Here is a 16717-nt window from a genome sequence, read left to right on the forward strand (position 1 = left end):
CTGGGCCCCTTCCTAGGGGCAGGGGCAGGGCCAGGGCCAGGGGTGGGCGGCGCGGGGGCGAATCAGACGAGCGAGTCCCACACGGATCTTATAGAAGTTTAAGCCTCCAGGCCCCAGAACAATGCCAGCCCCCCCCGGTCAGCGCCCCAGAGCTAATCCCAAAGCGCCGCTGGGCCCAGCACCCACGGCTCAGCATGGCCCCAAGCTGACAGGCCTGGCCGTGGGGTGGGGGCCCAGATCTGCTCTGGGCTGGGTGTCCACTAGTGGGGAGGGGCTTTCCCCAGAGCCCTGCCCCCCCCACTCAGAGGAAGGGCAGGCCCAGCAAGCGCCTGGCCCACCCTAAAAACTGGGAGGGGCTGCGGGAGGAGAGGGGCTGCCCCGGGGAGGATCCGGCTCTGCCCTGCCCGTTCTGCCCTCCAGGGACAGTCCCAGCCCCACGGCAAAGCCAGACTCCGCTCCCCTGCAGCTTTTCAGCCCATGGGGGCCCAGCCCTCTCGAGAGCCGTAAGGGCAGCCCCTGGGGCTTGGGGGGCCCACGCCCCTGAGGAGAGCCCCTGGAGGCCTTTCCAGCAGCCAAGCGTGGGGCTGCGTGGCCCAAGGTGGCGCACATGGGGCAGGGCAGAGGGGGCGGGGGGCGACCGGTCAGAGACGCAGGGAGGTGCTGGCCTCAGGCCCAGGGGGCGGCAGCCGGCCGGTCCTTGCTCTGTCCTCGGGCCCAAGCGGTCTCCCCGGGCCAGGCCCCGGCTCAGGCGCTGCCGTGGGCGCGGAGCAGCGGCAGCAGCTCGTGGGTGAGGGCGTAGCGCTCGCCCTGCCAGCGGAAGTGGGTGGGGGGCGCGCCGGCCCCCTGGCCGTACTCAAAGCTGGAGCTCAGCTCGAAGGCCAGCGCCGATTTCACCAGCCCCACGCCGCCGGCCTTGGGGGGGCCGGGGTGGTAAAGGCGCCCGTTCTCGGGGAGCAGCGCCAGCTTGTGGGGCTCGAAGCCGACCGCCAGCTGCTCGCCGCCGCCGCAGTAGGAGAGCAGCTCCCCGCCCGCCCGGCCCCGCAGCACGTGGGTGAAGACGACGGGGCGGTCGTCACAGCGCACGAAGTTGTGCTCCCGCCCGCAGGGCGACAGGTAGGGGAAGGCGTCCTGGTAGCGCCCGCTCCGGTTCAGCTGCAGTTGTTTGAAGAAGAAGACCAGGAACTTCTTATCTGGGGAGCAGAGAGAAAGCGGGGGGGGGGGGGGGGCTCAGAGGCCGGGGCCGCACGGCAACGCCCCCCCGCCCCGTCAGCGAGGGCTTTGTTAGCACCCCACCCCCCAGCCACGCCAACGACAGGCACGTTCCCGCAGGGAACCCACTCCAAAGCCAGGCCACAGAGCCGGGGAGCAGGACAGGCCACGTGGCGGCAGCTCACACAACCCCAGGAGTCACCGAGACCAGCCCCTGCCCAGAGCAGGACCAGCCCCAACTCCATCAGCCCAGCCAGGGCTCTGCCCAGACGGGACTTAAACACCTCTAGGGGTGGAGACTCCACCCCCTGCCCAGGGAACCCAGCCCAGGGCTTCCCCCCCGCCCGCCTAGGGAAAGAGCTTTTCCTAATACCCCACCTAGACCTCCCCCATCACAACGTGAGCCCATTGCTCCTTGTTCTGCCACCTGCCCCCACTGAGAACAGCCTCTCGCCAGCCTCTGTGGAACCCCCTTCAGGTAGCTGAAGGCTGCTCTCAAATCCCCCCTCACTCTTCGCTTCTGCAGACTAAACAGACCCAACTCCCTCAGCCTCTCCTCATAAGTCATGTGCTCCAGCCCCCTAACCACTTCGGTCGCCCTCCACTGGACCCTCTCCAATGCGTCCACATCCTTCTATAGTGGGGGGCCCAGAACTGGGCACAATACTCCAGATGTGGCCTCACTTCTCTGGATCTGCTGGCAATTCGCCTCCTAATGCACCTAATATGCCATTAGCCTTCTTGGCTACAAGGGCCCCTGTTGACTCATCTCCAGCTTCTCATCCACTGTATCCCCAGGGCCTTTTCTGCAGAATCTCTACTTAGCCAGTCGGTCCCCAGCCTGTACCAATGTTTGGGATTCTTCCATCCCAAGTGCAGGACTCTGAACTTGTCCTTGTTGAACCTCATCAGGTTTCTTTTGGCCCAACCCTCTAATCTGTCCAGGTCACTCTGGACTCTATCCCTGCCCTCCAGCGTATTTATCTCTGCCCCTAGCTTAGTGTCACCCGCAAACTTGCTGGGGGTGCAACCCATCCCCTCCTCCAGGTCATTCATAAAGATATTGAACCAAACCGGCCCTAGAACCGATCCCTGGGGCACTCCGCTAGAAACCGACCGCCAGCCTGGCATGGAGCCATCGATCACAACCCGCTGGGCCCGACAGTCTAGCCAGCTTTCTATCCACCTTACAGTCCATTTATCCAACCCATACTTCCTCCTCGGCCTGCACCCCTTCCCTGTCTCCTCCCCTCCTAGGGCGCCTGGACCTCCCGCCATTAGGAGCTGTGTCTTTTAGATGCACCTACGCCCCCGGCTGAGATTTTTCACACTGGCTCTCGGGTCTCCCTCTCTGCTCCTCCAAGGCTAACGGCCCCCTTGAGCCTTTCCTCCCAGCAGGACCATTGTCCGCCCTCCTGTCCTGCTCCCTTTGCACAGACCCTGCCCAGCTCCTCCGCATGGCCAGGTCTTCTCTGCAGACCAGACGCTGGGCCTGCAGGAAACCCACTGGCTGCTTAGGGGGGACCAGCCTCTGAGAAAACCCTGCCGTGTTGCTGACCCGTGAGTGAGCAAGGCCACCCAGCCCCTGGTCCGTGTCTTCTCCCGTCTGGGGCGGCTCCTTTGGCCTCTGGCCAGCGGTGAACGGGACAGAAGAGGAGCCAGCCACTGGCAGAGGAGAGGCAGCAGCCCAGCCTGCCTGGCAGACGCAATTTCCCACTTGGCTGTAAAGATCTGGCCCAGATTGCCTGGGTCCTTGCAAACCGACGCCCATGCTGAGCAGTGCGCGTGGCGCTGGAAATACCCCCCCCCCCCCCGGTTTAACGGGAAGCGAGCCGGGCCGAGTGAGAGCGCTCCGGGGGGTAGGCGAGAGGACACACGCTGCGTGAGCCTGTGCACTGCAGTGGTAGCCAGAGGCCCGGGGCAGACGCCCGTCGGGGGTGGGGCTGTACACAGGCTACGGGAAGGCAGCTGCTTCCTAAAGGAACTGGCCATCTAGAACGGCAGGTGATGCACAGAGGGGGAGGGGAGATGAGTGCAGAGGGCTGTGCCCCGCTCTGCCACTGAGACACTCCATGGCCTTGGGCATGTCTCTGGATGGTTTTCCCGCTCCGTTAACCACCCTCTGTACAACAGGGGCAAGGGATGGGAAAGGTTCACGCGTACGCATCGGCCTTAACGGGTGGGGCTCATTGGTTCCGGTTAGCTGGGAGGGGCTGGAGCAGCTCCCCACTTGCTGCGGGGAGGGGGCTACTAAAGCCCTGCGGAGGGCCTGCCATGGACAGGGGCAGCTCTGACGTCCGAGGCCTGGGTACCCCACAGACAGGAACTGCTCCGGCCTGCAGAGAATAGGGGTTGCTCCAGCCGGAGCACCCTCCCGCCCACACCCCTTTAATCCCTTCACCAGCTAACCACTTCAACAGGATTTGACATCCCCGCCTGCACCCCAGAGAGTGAGCCCAGCACACCCAAGCGCCGACGGGCTCGGGGAAGCCGGGGCGCGAAGTGGGGGAGGCAAGTCACCGCGGGCAGGCCGGGAGACTCTCCTTTGGCGGGCAATTCAAGCGGATCCGGGTGAAGCAGCTGATTTTGGCCAGGGCACGCCTGCCCGTTGCCCACCCCTCCTGCTGTCATGCTGGGCCCGGGCACCAGATGTGTTTTCAGGGGAGTCTGAGGCAGCAAAGCTAATGAAGCCGCCAAGTCACAGCTGCCAAGTGGAGTAGCAAGTAGGCACCCACAAGCCACCGGCACAGAACCCTGCGTCACAGCACCGCTGCCTCCACGCCCCGTGCCCGCCGGCGCTGCCGAGAGCGTACGGGAACCCGAAGGCATCGGCAAAAGGCAACGACTTCCCTGCACTTATCAGCTTGTACCCTGCCGCGGATCCAACACCCGCTAAGGGGGGATTTTATTCCTCGGTTTCTCCTTGCCGCCTCCGCCAAGCTCTGTCATGAATTCCCTTCGGGCAGCGCCAGGAGGGGTGGGCACGCTGAGCCTGGCTGTGCACCGACACACAGCGAGGGAAGCAAACGGCCACCACGCACCCTCCACTGCCCCTCAAGCTGGGAAGCAGAGGCTTTGGGGTTTTAGCCGGGGGAGGGAGGGGCGGGCGGGCTGACGGACAGGAGTTGTTACTAGCAAGAGCTGAGCGCCTGTAACAGTGTCAGTGAAACTAACGCGCCAAGGCCCGGCACTGCCTGTGCTACAGAACCAGCTGCTGGAGAAAGGGGTGGAAGGGACAGGCTGGGATGGCCTGAAATGGAGCCGCAGCGCCAGGAAAGATGGTGCCAGAGTGGAAGGGGGAGCGAGGCAGGGGGCTAGCGGTGCCTGCAGCCGGGAGATCCTGGGCTTTGGCGTAAGAACATCAGAGCGGCCAGACCGGGTCAGACCAAAGGTCCGTCCAGCCCCGTGTCCTGTCTCCCCACAGTGGCCAATGCCCGGTGCCCCAGAGGGAGTGAGCAGACCAGGGAATCATCAAGTGATCCCTCCCGTCATCCATGTCCAGCTCTGACAAACAGAGGCTGGAGACACCATCCCTACCCATCCTGGTTAACAGCCATTGGTGGACCCAACCTCCATGGATCTAGCTAGCTCTTTTTTTGAACCCTGTTAAAGTTCTGGCCTTCACCACATCCTCTGGCGAGGAGTTCCACAGGTTGGCTGTGCTCTGAGTAACTGCTGAGCTACAGTTCATCTGCAAGTTTGACACAATCAACTCTGGATTAAACAAAGACTGTGAATGGCTCGCTCACTACAAAAGCAGCTTCTGCTCTCTTGGAATTCACACCTCCAGATCAGCTGCTAGAAGTGGGCCTCGTCCTCCCTGATTGGATCCACCTCGTCATCTCCAGCCTGATCCTGGCCTGCATATTTATACCTGCCTCTGGAAATTTCCACTACATGCATCTGACGAAGTGGGTCTTTGCCCACGAAAGCTTATGCTCCTACACTTCAGTTAGTCTATAAGGCGCCACAGGACTCCTCGTCGCTTTTGCAGATTCAGACTAGCATGGCTCCCCCTCTGATACTTGTGCTCTGAGTGAAGGAACACTTCCTTTGGTGTGTTTTAAACCTGCTGCCTATTCATTTCATCTGGTGACCCCTAGTTCTGATCTTGTGGGAATAAGTCAATAACTTTCCCTTGTTCACTTTTTCCACACCACTCACGATTGTATAGACCTCTGTCCTATCCCCCCTTGGTCTCCTCTTTTCTGAGCTGAAAAGTCCCAGTCGCTTTAACCTCTCCTCATATGGGATCTGTTCCAAACCCCGAATCATTTTTGTTACCCTGTTCTGAATCCTTTCCAGCGCCCAAGTCTCTTGTTTGAGATGGGGTGAGCACGGCAGCGGGACAGATGTATTAACCCTGCCCTGCCCAGCCCAGCTGCTGTTATGCATGAGCTCTTGCACAAAGCAGGGTCAGACGAGGACAAGCACTGGGTTGGCAGACTCCAGAGGAATCCCGTTTTTCAGCTCATGTGGAGACCCCGCTGGGTTTCAAAATCCCAGTTACGGGGTCCCTGGCGATTTGCTGCAGCGGCTGAAGGGGGGTGATTATTGTGGGGGAGCAGATTAACACTGCCCGGTGTGGCGGGAACACGGCACCACGGCCTGACCAGCTTCACTCACCCACACCGCTCCGCAGGCAGCCAGGCCCCAGCGGGGAGAACCAGGCCCAAGGCAGCCTCCCCCGACCACGTTTCTCCCCCCACCCGCTGCCCCGGGAGCACAGATGTGCCTGCAGCGAGCTGCTTTAATACCGTGCGGGTCCAGCTGTCTGCGGCGAGCAGCCGGCCCCGGCAGGAGACCGATTAAGGATTAGCCGCACCCGCGGCGCCGGGAGCCAGCACGCGAGCAGGGGGTACGTGCCGCTCCAGAAGATAAAATCCCTGCAGAGGAGCTAAGGGAGGGGATTTCGGGAATCGCCTCCAGGCTTAGCCCGGAGCTTTCCCATGGGGCCCTCACAAGAGCCGAGCTGGGCTCCCCTCCAGGAAGGGGTGTGCTCCTGAACAGCACAGCCCAGAGAGCAGCAGCCAGCGCAGAGGAAATCAGGGCCGGCGTCCTGCAGGCAACCCCCCCGCCCCACAAGCAGGCTGTGCTCCATGTGATGGGCCGGAGCACGGAGCTTGGTTCCAGTCTTCAGACCACGGAGGGGGACCAGGCTGTGTCCAGGCCAAGGAAGTGCAGCAGACTACACGTTTCCCGGGGATGGCCAGGACCCATTCACACCCGCGTAGCAGTAGTAGGCTTAGCGCCCTGGAAGGCTGCAGCCACTAGAGGGCAACGTGCCTGCCGAACAACTGGGTCTGACCGATTCCAGCCAGCACACGGAAGCGGTGAGATCCCGAGAGGACGGTATTGTCACAGCTCCACATGCCTGCCTCTCCCCTGACCCACAGCTGTGTGACAGGGAGCACACAAGGCCCCGCTGACGAAGCGGCTTTGGGGGCTGAGTTTCAGGCCTCTCCTGTAAGCGACACTTTCAATAGCATGGCATCACCTCGCACCCTCTCTCATCCCACCAGAACTAGGGGTCCCCCACGGACATGTACAGGCAGCAGGTTTAAAACAAACCAAAGGAAGTTTTTCTTCATGCAGCGCACGGTCAACCTGTGGAACTCCTCGCCACAGGATATTGTAAAGACCAAGACTTTAACAGGGTTCAAAAAAGCGCTAGATCAATTCATGGAGGGTAGGTCCATCAATGGTTATTAACCAGGCTGAGCAAGGAAGGTCTCCCTTGCCTCTGTTTACCAGAAGCTGGGAATGGGTGACAGGGGAGGGGTCATTTGATGATTCCCTGTTCTGTTCCCTCCCTCTGGGGCACCCGGTACTGACGACTGTCAGCAGACAGGATGCTGGGCTGGATGGGCCTTTGGTCTGACCCCGTCTGGCCGTTCTGATGTTCACCCTGCTAGGCCACTGGGGTCCCGCTGTCTCAGAGGGGAAAGCGCCCTGCACTCTGCTCCCTGCACACAGCACCCCGAGCGCTGCAGCCTGCACTGCCGCGGAGGAGAGCGCGGCCGTGGGGTCCCATCGCATCGGGGCAACTCGGGAGAGAGAAATCCCTACTGACGAAATGTCTCCCTCCCCGCGGAACAAGGGATTTCCTGCCCAGGCGCTGAGCCTACCGACCCCCGCTCAGCCTGTGAGTGCCAGGTTCAGAGCCCGAGGGGAGAGGGCTGCAGCGATCGGACGGCTGGAGAAGTGACCGGGCCCTGGGGCACGTGGCCTGTGGGGGGGAAGGGAGAGGGGGGAGCGTTACCTTTAAAACAGGTGATGAAGTTCTTCACTTTGGCATCGTCCAGGAAAAGCTGCAAGACAAGGCGAGAGAGGGGCCAATGAAGGTCAACCTGCCACCGCACAGAGGGGCCCCCGAGGCCAGGGGAGTCCTCGGGAGACATTTCGGAGCCCGGCGTCCGGCACGCAAGGAGCCCACCGCCCCACTATCCTGCTTGGGCAGAGCCGGGGCTGTGGGGCTCTGATCCCGCCGGAGACCTGCAGCCTCCGTGCTCCATGGGACGCCAGGTAGGTGAGAGCTACTGGGCCGTGCCGCCCTGCGCCCCGGGCGGACGCTGCCTCTGCTCTGGAGCAACGGCTCCCTGTGGTCGCCACGTCCGATCAGCGCCCCTAGTGACCATGCGCTCCTCTCGCCAGGGACCTCCAGCCAGGCTTCCTCGGCCCCGCTGCAGGAAGGAGTCACCCACGGGACTCACCAGGAGCTGCCGGTGTCCTCCTGGCTGGGGAAGGGAGCCGGGCCCCAATGCCCAGGCCTTGCGGCCGCCCCCTCCCCCGTCCCATTCCACTTCGTTAGCACTAATTACAGCTCCTAACCTCTCCCCCCCTGACTCCTTCCCCCTTCATTCTAGAGCCGGTTAAGTCAAGGCAGGAAAAATGATCAATTAATGCTACTGGATCAGGGAGGCGCAAACAGCCCAGAGGGGACCAGAAGGCAGTTTCCAAGCCCAGATAGCGACCGCTCCATGGGTCTGACGCTTCCCGGGATTTCACTTGCACATGGAGCTTGTTAATAACACTTGGCTTTGCGAGCGGGCTGCTACCCACTGGGAAACCCAGCCTCCAGCCCGTCCTCCGGGCAAGGAAGCTGCAGGGCCCGTAAATCAGGAAGCGCTATTTACTCCTTTCTACAACACAAGAACTAGGGGGTCCCCAAATGAATAAGCAGCAGGTTTTAAAACAAACCAAAGGAAGTTTTTCAACATGCAGTGTACGGTCACCTGTGGAACTCCTCGCCAGAGGATATGGTGAAGGCCAGGACTTTAACAGGATTTAAAAAAGAGCTCGATAGATTCATGGAGGTTGGGTCCATGGATGGCTAGAAGCCAGGAGGGGTGAGGATGGTGTCCGTAGCCTGTTTGTCAGGGGCTGGAAAGGAGCAACAGGAGGCATCACTGGATGATTCCCTGCTCTGTTCATTCCCTCTGGGGCGCCTGGCATTGGCCACTGTCAGCAGACAGGACCCTGGGAATGTGAAAGGTTAACCAGGAAGCACCAGCATCAACGGGGAGCGCTCACCAGCCCTGGTTAACCGGTGGGGGTGGAGCAGCTCCCCGCCTGCCGGGACCCACTGTGGCGGGGCAATCCAGCCTAGCCAGAGCAACCCCTAGCTAGGGATGTTAAACAGCATGTCACTGAACAGTGGGGTAACTGCATGAAATCTCCGTGTTTACACGACGACTCCACAGTCCCTGGGGGCTGCCTATCAGAGGCAGCCGTGTGGGGTGGCAGGCGGACCCAGATCACGAGGGGAGCCGGTTTAAAAACCAGCTTCCCTCATGCACCAGCTGCCCGTCGCCCCTTGCTGCTGCCTCTGATCCAGTGGCAGCAGCATGGGGTGGCAGCAGCCCGTCTGCAGGGGTCTGAGCTCCTCATGGACAGAAGCTGCTTTGCAGCAGCCTGCCCTGCCCATCCCGCACACTGCTGCCTCTGATAGGCAGCCCCCAGGGACTATGGGCGTGTGTGTGTGTGTGTGTGTGGGGGGTGGGGGGGGGGGGGGGGGGGGAGAGACAGGAGGCACCAGGGAGCTGGTGCTGGCGGGAACCAGTTTGCTGTAGGAGGCAGGGGGGACAAGTGGGTCTGCAGAGCCAGCATGCACAGGGCGCCTGCTTGAACTCCAGCCTGCCCCCTCGCCCGCCACGCTGCTGCCTCTAGCAGAGGGGGAGGACAGGTGGATCCGGTGCTCATGGGGAGCCGCTTTTCAGCCAGCTCCTCATGGGCACCGGCTCCCGCTCGCCCCCTTTGCTACCTCTGATACAGAGGCAGCGGGGGGGGGGGGGGGGGGGAATGCGTGTAGCTGACAAGATGAATCGCTAAGCCCAGGTTAATCGTGTAGTCGTCTCTCCGCTGACGTCCCCACTGCCCAGCCGGGCTGGCAGGGCCCCCCGCCCATCTCCCCTCTAATTGGTTACCCGGTTAAACGGGATCTGACATCCCTACAGGACCTTTGGTCTGACCCAGTCCGGCCCTTCTTACTACGGTGCCCCCCAGCCCCCGCCACGCAAGGGGTTGGCTGCATTCGGGGTGGCATTACGGGGCTGAGCAAGGCTCCAGGCTGCAGCCACCGGCAGGAATCAGGGCGGGCAGAAGGGGATTCTGGTGGAGGAAGAAGGGGGCTGCTGTTGGCTCCAAGGTGCCAGGAATCCCCCGCAAGGGGTAGATTTCACCTGCCTCCCGGTGGAGAGGAGTCTCGTGCACAGGTCACAGGCAGCGTAACTAACCCAGGCAGGCGGGACGTCCCGCTCACCACAGCTGCTGCCTGGCGAGGACGGTAGCTCCCTTCCCCGGGAGCCCGGAGCCGTCACTGGAGCCGGCTGCGAGAGGGGGACAGGCTCACAGGCTGGTGCCCAACAACAGCCTCTAAGCCAAGTCCACCTCCCCCCCGGCCTGGCCCTGCACCTGAACGTGACGGAAGCCACCTGCCGGGGGTCGCCTCGCTTCGCAGAGCTGCTGCCCTGCCGAGAGACGCTGCCTCCCGCTGCCGGGCTGGAACGGACACCGTCTCCCCCGCCCCAAGCCCTGGCTTTCGAGGCAGTGCCCCCCCCTTTCCTGTCTGGGTCAGGGCAGGGAGCACACTGTAGTCAGTCGCCATATTTGAGGTCTGTGGACAGTGATGTGCGTTGTTAGCTTTTCAGCCCCCTCTGGTGGCAGGACGGGGGACGTGTGACTGTAAACCAACAGCACGATCCGAGAACAGCCATCCAACACAAGCAAACGTGGAACCAAGTACAACCCCATTCACAGAACCCCACCTCTGAAAGGACCCCTCCCCCCCACGGGCTCTCCAGGACACACCAACATCATCAGTTTTTCAGGACTGCCCTCAAGCGGAACGGAGTTGGCTGTATTCTCCAAGGGACTGAAATGCTGCAGCACCACCGCACCTGTTGCAAGATGAACACGCGGAGAGCTAGAAGTCATTTGCTGCGCCGGCCTCCAAGAACTCCGTCACAGCACTGACGACGGTACCCGGAACTACCATGTCCTCACTGACAGTCCGAAAAAAATCCAAGAAGATTCTGCACCACAATTCACCAGGAATTTAAAGGGTGTCATCAAATCCTTCCCCAAACAACTCCAAGAGAAACACTACAACCCTCATCCCCCACGAGCCTACCCCAGGGACCCTCTATGTGCTCCCAGCCAGGCCCGTCTTATCTGGCCAGGGAACTCTGACTGAAGGAACACCAGGACTCAACGCAACCATCCTCAAACCACTCACCACAGAAAGGGACAGCTTCCTCCAGGACACAGCCAGCTTCCTCCAGAAACTGCAACATTAACACCCCCCCTCAGAACAGCATCCTTGCCACCATGCATGTCACCCTCCTACAGACCAACGTCCCTCACCATGACGACATGGCTGCCGAGATCCCCGCACACCCATCGCCAGTCTCCTCCATTTCGTCCTCACCTTTAATAATTTCACACTGAACACTGTCCAAAGCAAGGGCATGACGGAGGGCAAGAGCTTTGCACAATCTGAGGAAGAATTTCTGGGCAAATGCACCATGGAAGCAAGGCTGCACATGAGCTACAGCAGGACACACGCCCTACACTTCCTCCTGGGTCTCTACCACGACTTCCACAGCCATCGCAAAATTCTCTCTAGAACGTTCCTGCACCAGCATCAACTTCCTGGACACCACAGTCGGCTTCGGCAACAGAACCCTGCTTGCAACGGTGTAGGGACCACTCCCGGATCAGCACGCCTTCCTTCACACAGCCTGCAACCACCCCAAGCGCACCAAAAAAAATACAGCCAGGCGTTCAGAGAAGAGATGTTAAATACAGGTTAATTAGCTCATCGGCTAGTCGGTGGATTTTCCATCGACTAGTCAATTAGTTGATAAGTGGGGGAGCTGCAGCGGAGCTAGCTTCCAGCCCTGGGACCTAACCCCACTGTATTAAGAGCCTCTTAACACATTTGAAAGGCTGGTGCGCAGTGGGGGGGACCTGGCGCGAGCCAGGCCAGCTGATTCCCAGCTCACACCGGGTCCCCCCTGCTGCACACCAGCCTTTTAAATGTACTAAGAGCCTGCAGGCTCTTAATACATTTCAAAAGCAGAGTCATAGCGTCTGGAACTGGGCATGAGCTGGGAATCAGTTGATTCCTGGCTAGTGCCTGCTCCCTGCTCCTCCCCTGCCCCCACAGAATTGGTACTGGGGGGGGGACCAGCTTTTAAGCCAGCTCCCCCCAGCACCAGCTCCTGCTCCCCCACCTTGCTGAGGCAGCAGCTAGTCAAGGGACTAGTCAACTATCCAATAAGCTTTTGCTCATCAGATAGTCGATTAGCCGCTTCCGTCCCTAATTCAGAGTCCACAGACTGTGAGTCCAACAGCCCGCTGGGTTCTCTCCCCCTCTAACATCACACCCTCTCCCCCTCTAACATCACACCCTCACTGGCCGCTGTGAAGCCCTGACACTGGCCGCTGTGAAGCCCTGACACTGGCCGCAAGTCTGCGGCTGGACTCTCGGGGGATTCTGCTGATGGCATGTCAGGTTTTCTCTCTGTATTTACCTCGGCTCTGCAAGGGGACTCAGAAAGGCCCAACAAGGCAAGAGACCCGACCGGGACACACAGCAAGGGGCGAAGGGGCCATTCTAGGGAGAACCCAGCCTGGCCCCCACAAGAGGAGGTGCTGGAGGGCAGGCAAAGGGCATTAAGCAGCTGAGCTCCCCGATCGCAAGGAGCAAACCTCGTCTCAGGTCCAGCTACCTGTCAGCCGCAGAACGAGGCCGGGCCCAGCGCGATTGGTTTTATCACTCTGACTAGCAACATCCACGCTCATTATTCAGCTACGATTCTCTTGATCACTTTACGTTTTCGGGGTTGTGCAAAGTGAGGGGTTTGAAGTATTTTTCTCCCCAATTTTCACTGATGTAAAGAGTCACATTTGTGGGAAATTGTTGGGGGAGGGTTGAGAAAATAATGACTTGCCTAGGGTAGCGGTTGACTCTTGTAAACAAACAGAAAGTGGTAACATCACCTGTCAATGGGCTTGAAGTGACCAGCCGTAAATCAAACCCTGGTATGTTCCCAAGCAGGGTTTCTCTTACTCTGCCTATCTGTACATTTCAGCGTGGGGGTGGAAATATTTTGTGGGGTCCCGAGTGTTTGGTGACGTTAACCTTCCCCAATAAAAATCGAATCCTTCCAAGCCACCCAATCCTGCTGCTGCTCCGCTACTGACTTGAAATCGGCCACTGTCAACTCTCATGTTGTCAGTCGCGGGGTAAGTATTGCTTTCCTTCAAGCCCCAGCTCCGGGAGTCAGGTGGCAGGTGAGGGGCGCTGGGCCACATTCTGAAAGAGCAAGTCCGTTTCTAGCCCTAGTGGCGGCGGGAAAAGCTTCGAGAGGGACCCCCGTGCGCCCTGCAGGCTCGGCCAGCGGCACGAACACGACCCCGGGGCCGCGCTGTTCACTCCAGCGCATGGGTCTGGGGAGCCCGAGCCCTGGTTTCGGAGCAAGTGGGGCAGGGGGCGGGACGGGGCTGCCGGGCTCTGGCACAGGCTGCGGCTCCTGGCCCCGGGGAGAGGCGGCGTTGGCAGCGTTTCCCTGGCCCCCTGCCTCGACCCCCAGCCCCACAACCCAGCGCCCCGCCCCGCAGCCCAGCGCCCCGCCCCCCCCCGGCGGCCCCACCTGTCCCTGGTGATCCACGTAGTAGAAATACTCGCGGGCGCCGGGCGCGGGGCTCTGGCCCTGCCGGTACCCGGGGGGGGCGGGGCGGGGCGGCCGCAGCAGGGAGCGGAGCAGCCTCATGCCCAGCCCGCGCCGTCACCATGGAGCCCCGCCCCCCAGCCTCGCCCCGCCCCCAGCCCTCCCCCGTGACCGCCCCGCCCCCTCCGCCTCGCCCCGCCCCCAGCCCCCCCGTGACCGCCCCGCCCCCTCCGCCTCGCCCCGCCCCCAGGGCCCCCGTGACCGCCCCGCCCCCTCCGCCTCGCCCCGCCCCCAGCCCCCCCCCCGTGACCGCCCCGCCCCCTCCGCCTCGCCCCGCCCCCAGGGTCCCCCGTGACCGCCCCGCCCCCTCCGCCTCGCTACCGCCCCGCCCCCTCCCTCCCCCAGCGCCCCGCGACCGCCCCGCCCCTCTGCCTCGCCCCGCCCCCAGGGCCTCCCGTGATCGCCCCGCCCCTCTGCCTCGCCCTCAGACCCCCCCGTTACCGCCCCGCCCCCATAGCTCCCCCCCCCCGTCCGCCCCCCATCACTCCCTGACCCCCTGCTGCACAGACACCCCATCACCCCCACCTGCAGCAGCACCAGCCCTGCCCGGCCCCCCATCGCCCCTCCCCCCACTTTAGCACCCCCCATCAACCTGGCCCCTTCCCTCCCCCCGCTCTGCCCCCATTGCACCCCAACTACTGCCTTCCTCACCCCCCCTCCACCCTCCATTGCCCGGGCCCTCCTGCTGCAGCGCCCCCCATCACTCCTGGCCCCCTCTGCCCCCCTGGCCTGCCCCATTGCTCCCCAACTACTGCCCCCTCACTCCCCATCTGCCCCCATCGCCCCCAGTCCTATTGCCTCTGCTCTGCTGCAGCGTCGCCCCCACCGCTCCTCCCCCCTCATTCCCCAATACCACCCTGCCCCCATTGCCCTCTCCAATTACAGCTTCTGCCCCCATCATCCACCCCCACGTTAGCACCTTCCTGGGCCTGCCAACCCCACACATCCCCCAACTCTGCCCGAACTCTGTGCTCTGCCCCATATTACCCCCCCCCACTTCACGCTGCCCGGCCCTTCCGTGAGCTCAGTGCCCCCGGCCTGCCCCACACTCCTGGCTTGCCCAGCTCCCCCATGCATGTCCCCTCTTTGGCCACCAGTGTCCCCTGGCACCACATCCCACCGGGCCTGGCCCAGCCCACCCAGGGGGCCTGCCCGTTGCTGCTGCTGAGGAAGGTGGGGGGGGGTCCCTTGGGGAGGCAGGGGGCAGGGTCTGGCCATCAGGATGAGCTGTAGGAGTCCTCAGCTGCTATCCTATTGCATTAGCACCTAGAGGCCCTGACACACAGCCCCGTTGTGGCAGGTGCTGCCCAATAACAGATGGTCCCTGTCCTGAAGGCTGAGGAGGCAAGGCGGGGAAGGGACGGGGTGACGCCCTGTGAGAGAGGACCCTAAACCTCCCCCCCCCCCCCCCCCCGTGACCGCTTTGTGAACTGGACTCATGGACATGAATATTCATAAAGGTGGTTTGAGCAAATTATTTCATGCGACCCATCGATCTTCACGTCCTGATGGGCTGGTTCTGTTTATTCACTGTTGTGTGTACGTGGGCGTGTGGGGAATGAGACACAGGGCCGGGCAATACTCGGTGGGTTCCAAACGAGAATGAGAGACATGGAGGGTGTCCCCCTCAACCGTTAAACTGGCTCTTTTGTCCCTCAGCCTGAGCAGTGGATGGAAGGGAGGGGCCTTCATTCTTTAACAAAAAGGAGAGGAGAGGCGAGGAGAGGCCTGGGCTGCACCTGAAGCAAGGGGCCAGGGACCCCAGGGCGTGGACGACAGCCCTGGTTTGGGGGGCAGCTGGAGAAGAGGGTTTCCGGTGAGTTGAAGTTTGCTCTGAGGTTTCAGTGGAGAATCAGCCAAGCTGGTTTTGCTTCTTTTCATTTGTAACCGACTTTGCTCTGCTACTTTCACTTCTTAGCACTTCAATCCTACTGATTCCACATCAGAAAACCATTTTTATTTTCTATCAAACCCAGTGTAAGCGATTGTTACCGGGGGGGACCAGCGTGCACATTCCCCCTTTGATTGCTAACGGGGCTCACCTAATTCTCTGGGGTCCGATCCCATCTGGGGGTGCTCTCTCCGGAGGCTGGGCCCTAAACTGCACTCTCCTTGGACCTGAAGTGGTTCAGTGTCGGTGCTGCTTCTCGGCAGGGGCAGGGACCTCAGCTCGGGGCCTTGGCTGTGGGAGACCAGGGAGCTGGCCCAGCAGGACCGGGCGGTGAGGAGGCCCAGAGAGCGGGAAGGCGAGTGGCAGTGGCCATGGCAGCACCCAAGGAGACACCCCCGAGGGGTCGTCTGTGACCTCACCCCGGCACACCTGCAATGTGGGCAAATGTGCAGACTCAGGTCTCATGTCAGGCCAGACTTCCCGCATGCTCAGCACCCCACGCACACGTGGCCCTTGGAATGTGTCCCCAGCCGAGGTCACGAGCCAACCGTACAGCAGAGCCGTGGGCCGCACCTGGTGCTGTGGGACCAGCCAGCGCCTGACCCACCAGGCCATCCTTACTCCACAGATCCTGGGGCATCTGTGGGAGCACCACAGGCAAACAGGATGCAGAACCTGGGACAAAGCGGATGAGACAGTCCCTACCCCCAGCTACTTGGAGTCAGATCGGTGGCCCTGGGGCTCCTGGACCCCGAGTTTTAGCTTCAGAAGCCACGTGAGGTCGTTTTGCCCTAGAATGGCTGTGTGTGCGTGAGACAGTCACCGCCTGTGTGTGCGTGCATGTGCGTGTGAGACAGTCACCACCTGTGTGTGCGTGTGCGAGACAGTCACCACCTGTGTGTGCATGTGAGACAGTCACTGCCTGTGTGTGTGCATGTGAGTCACCGCCTGTGTGTGCATGTGTGTGAGACAGTCACTGCCTGTGTGTGCACGTGAGACAGTCACCACGTGTGTGACAGTCACCGCCTGTGTGTGTGCATGTGTGTGAGAGTCACTGCCTGTGTGTGCACGTGTGTGACAGTCACCGCCTGTGGTGTGCATGTGTGAGAGACAGTCACTGCCTGTGTGTGCACGTGTGTGACAGTCACCGCGTGTGAGTCACCGCCTGTGTGTGTGCGAGAGTCACTGCCTCTGTGTGTGTGTGAGACAGTCACCGCGTGTGACAGTCATCGCCTGTGTGTGTGTGCATGTGCGTGTGAGACAGTCACCGTCTGTGTGTGTGTGTGAGACAGTCACTGCCTGTTTGTGTGCATGTGTGTGTGTGTGAGTCACCGCGTGTGTGACAGTCACCGCCTGTGTGTGTGCATGTGTGTGTGTGAGA

At 61.6% G+C, this 16717-nt stretch overlaps 1 protein-coding gene across 2 annotated transcripts; it reads right to left on the reverse strand.

The window, feature by feature from the left end:
- Nucleotides 1–84: 84 nt before the first annotated feature.
- C2H8orf82 (chromosome 2 C8orf82 homolog) lies at nucleotides 85–13522 on the reverse strand. 2 transcript variants are annotated; one of them, XM_075919965.1, is made up of 4 exons: nucleotides 13368–13504; nucleotides 12919–13030; nucleotides 7472–7520; nucleotides 85–1190 (listed from the first exon to the last, which is right to left on the reverse strand). In XM_075919965.1, exons 2-4 carry the CDS (start codon nucleotides 13027–13029, stop codon nucleotides 745–747), a joined length of 606 nt encoding a protein of 201 aa, XP_075776080.1. In that variant the 5' UTR covers nucleotide 13030; nucleotides 13368–13504; the 3' UTR covers nucleotides 85–744. The 2 variants fall into 2 exon arrangements, with proteins under 2 accessions (XP_075776080.1, XP_075776079.1); XM_075919964.1 differs by lacking the exon at nucleotides 12919–13030 and having other exon boundaries at nucleotides 13368–13522.
- Nucleotides 13523–16717: the final 3195 nt, after the last annotated feature.

This window comes from Pelodiscus sinensis, chromosome 2 (genome assembly GCF_049634645.1).
Source record: "Pelodiscus sinensis isolate JC-2024 chromosome 2, ASM4963464v1, whole genome shotgun sequence".
Taxonomy (NCBI): domain Eukaryota; kingdom Metazoa; phylum Chordata; order Testudines; family Trionychidae; genus Pelodiscus; species Pelodiscus sinensis.

What these genes read in the sequence shown, in the direction of transcription:
- C2H8orf82 (XM_075919964.1), bottom strand. Translation starts at nt 13,487, where the DNA reads ATGAGGCTGCTCCGCTCCCTGCTGCGGCCGCCCCGCCCCGCCCCCCCC. An exon ending in ACGTGGATCACCAGGGACAG is followed by an intron (nt 7,521 to 13,367) that starts GTGGGGCCGCCG and finishes CTTGTCTTGCAG; the next exon opens with CTTTTCCTGGACGATGCCAA. An exon ending in CTTCATCACCTGTTTTAAAG is followed by an intron (nt 1,191 to 7,471) that starts GTAACGCTCCCC and finishes TCTGCTCCCCAG; the next exon opens with ATAAGAAGTTCCTGGTCTTC.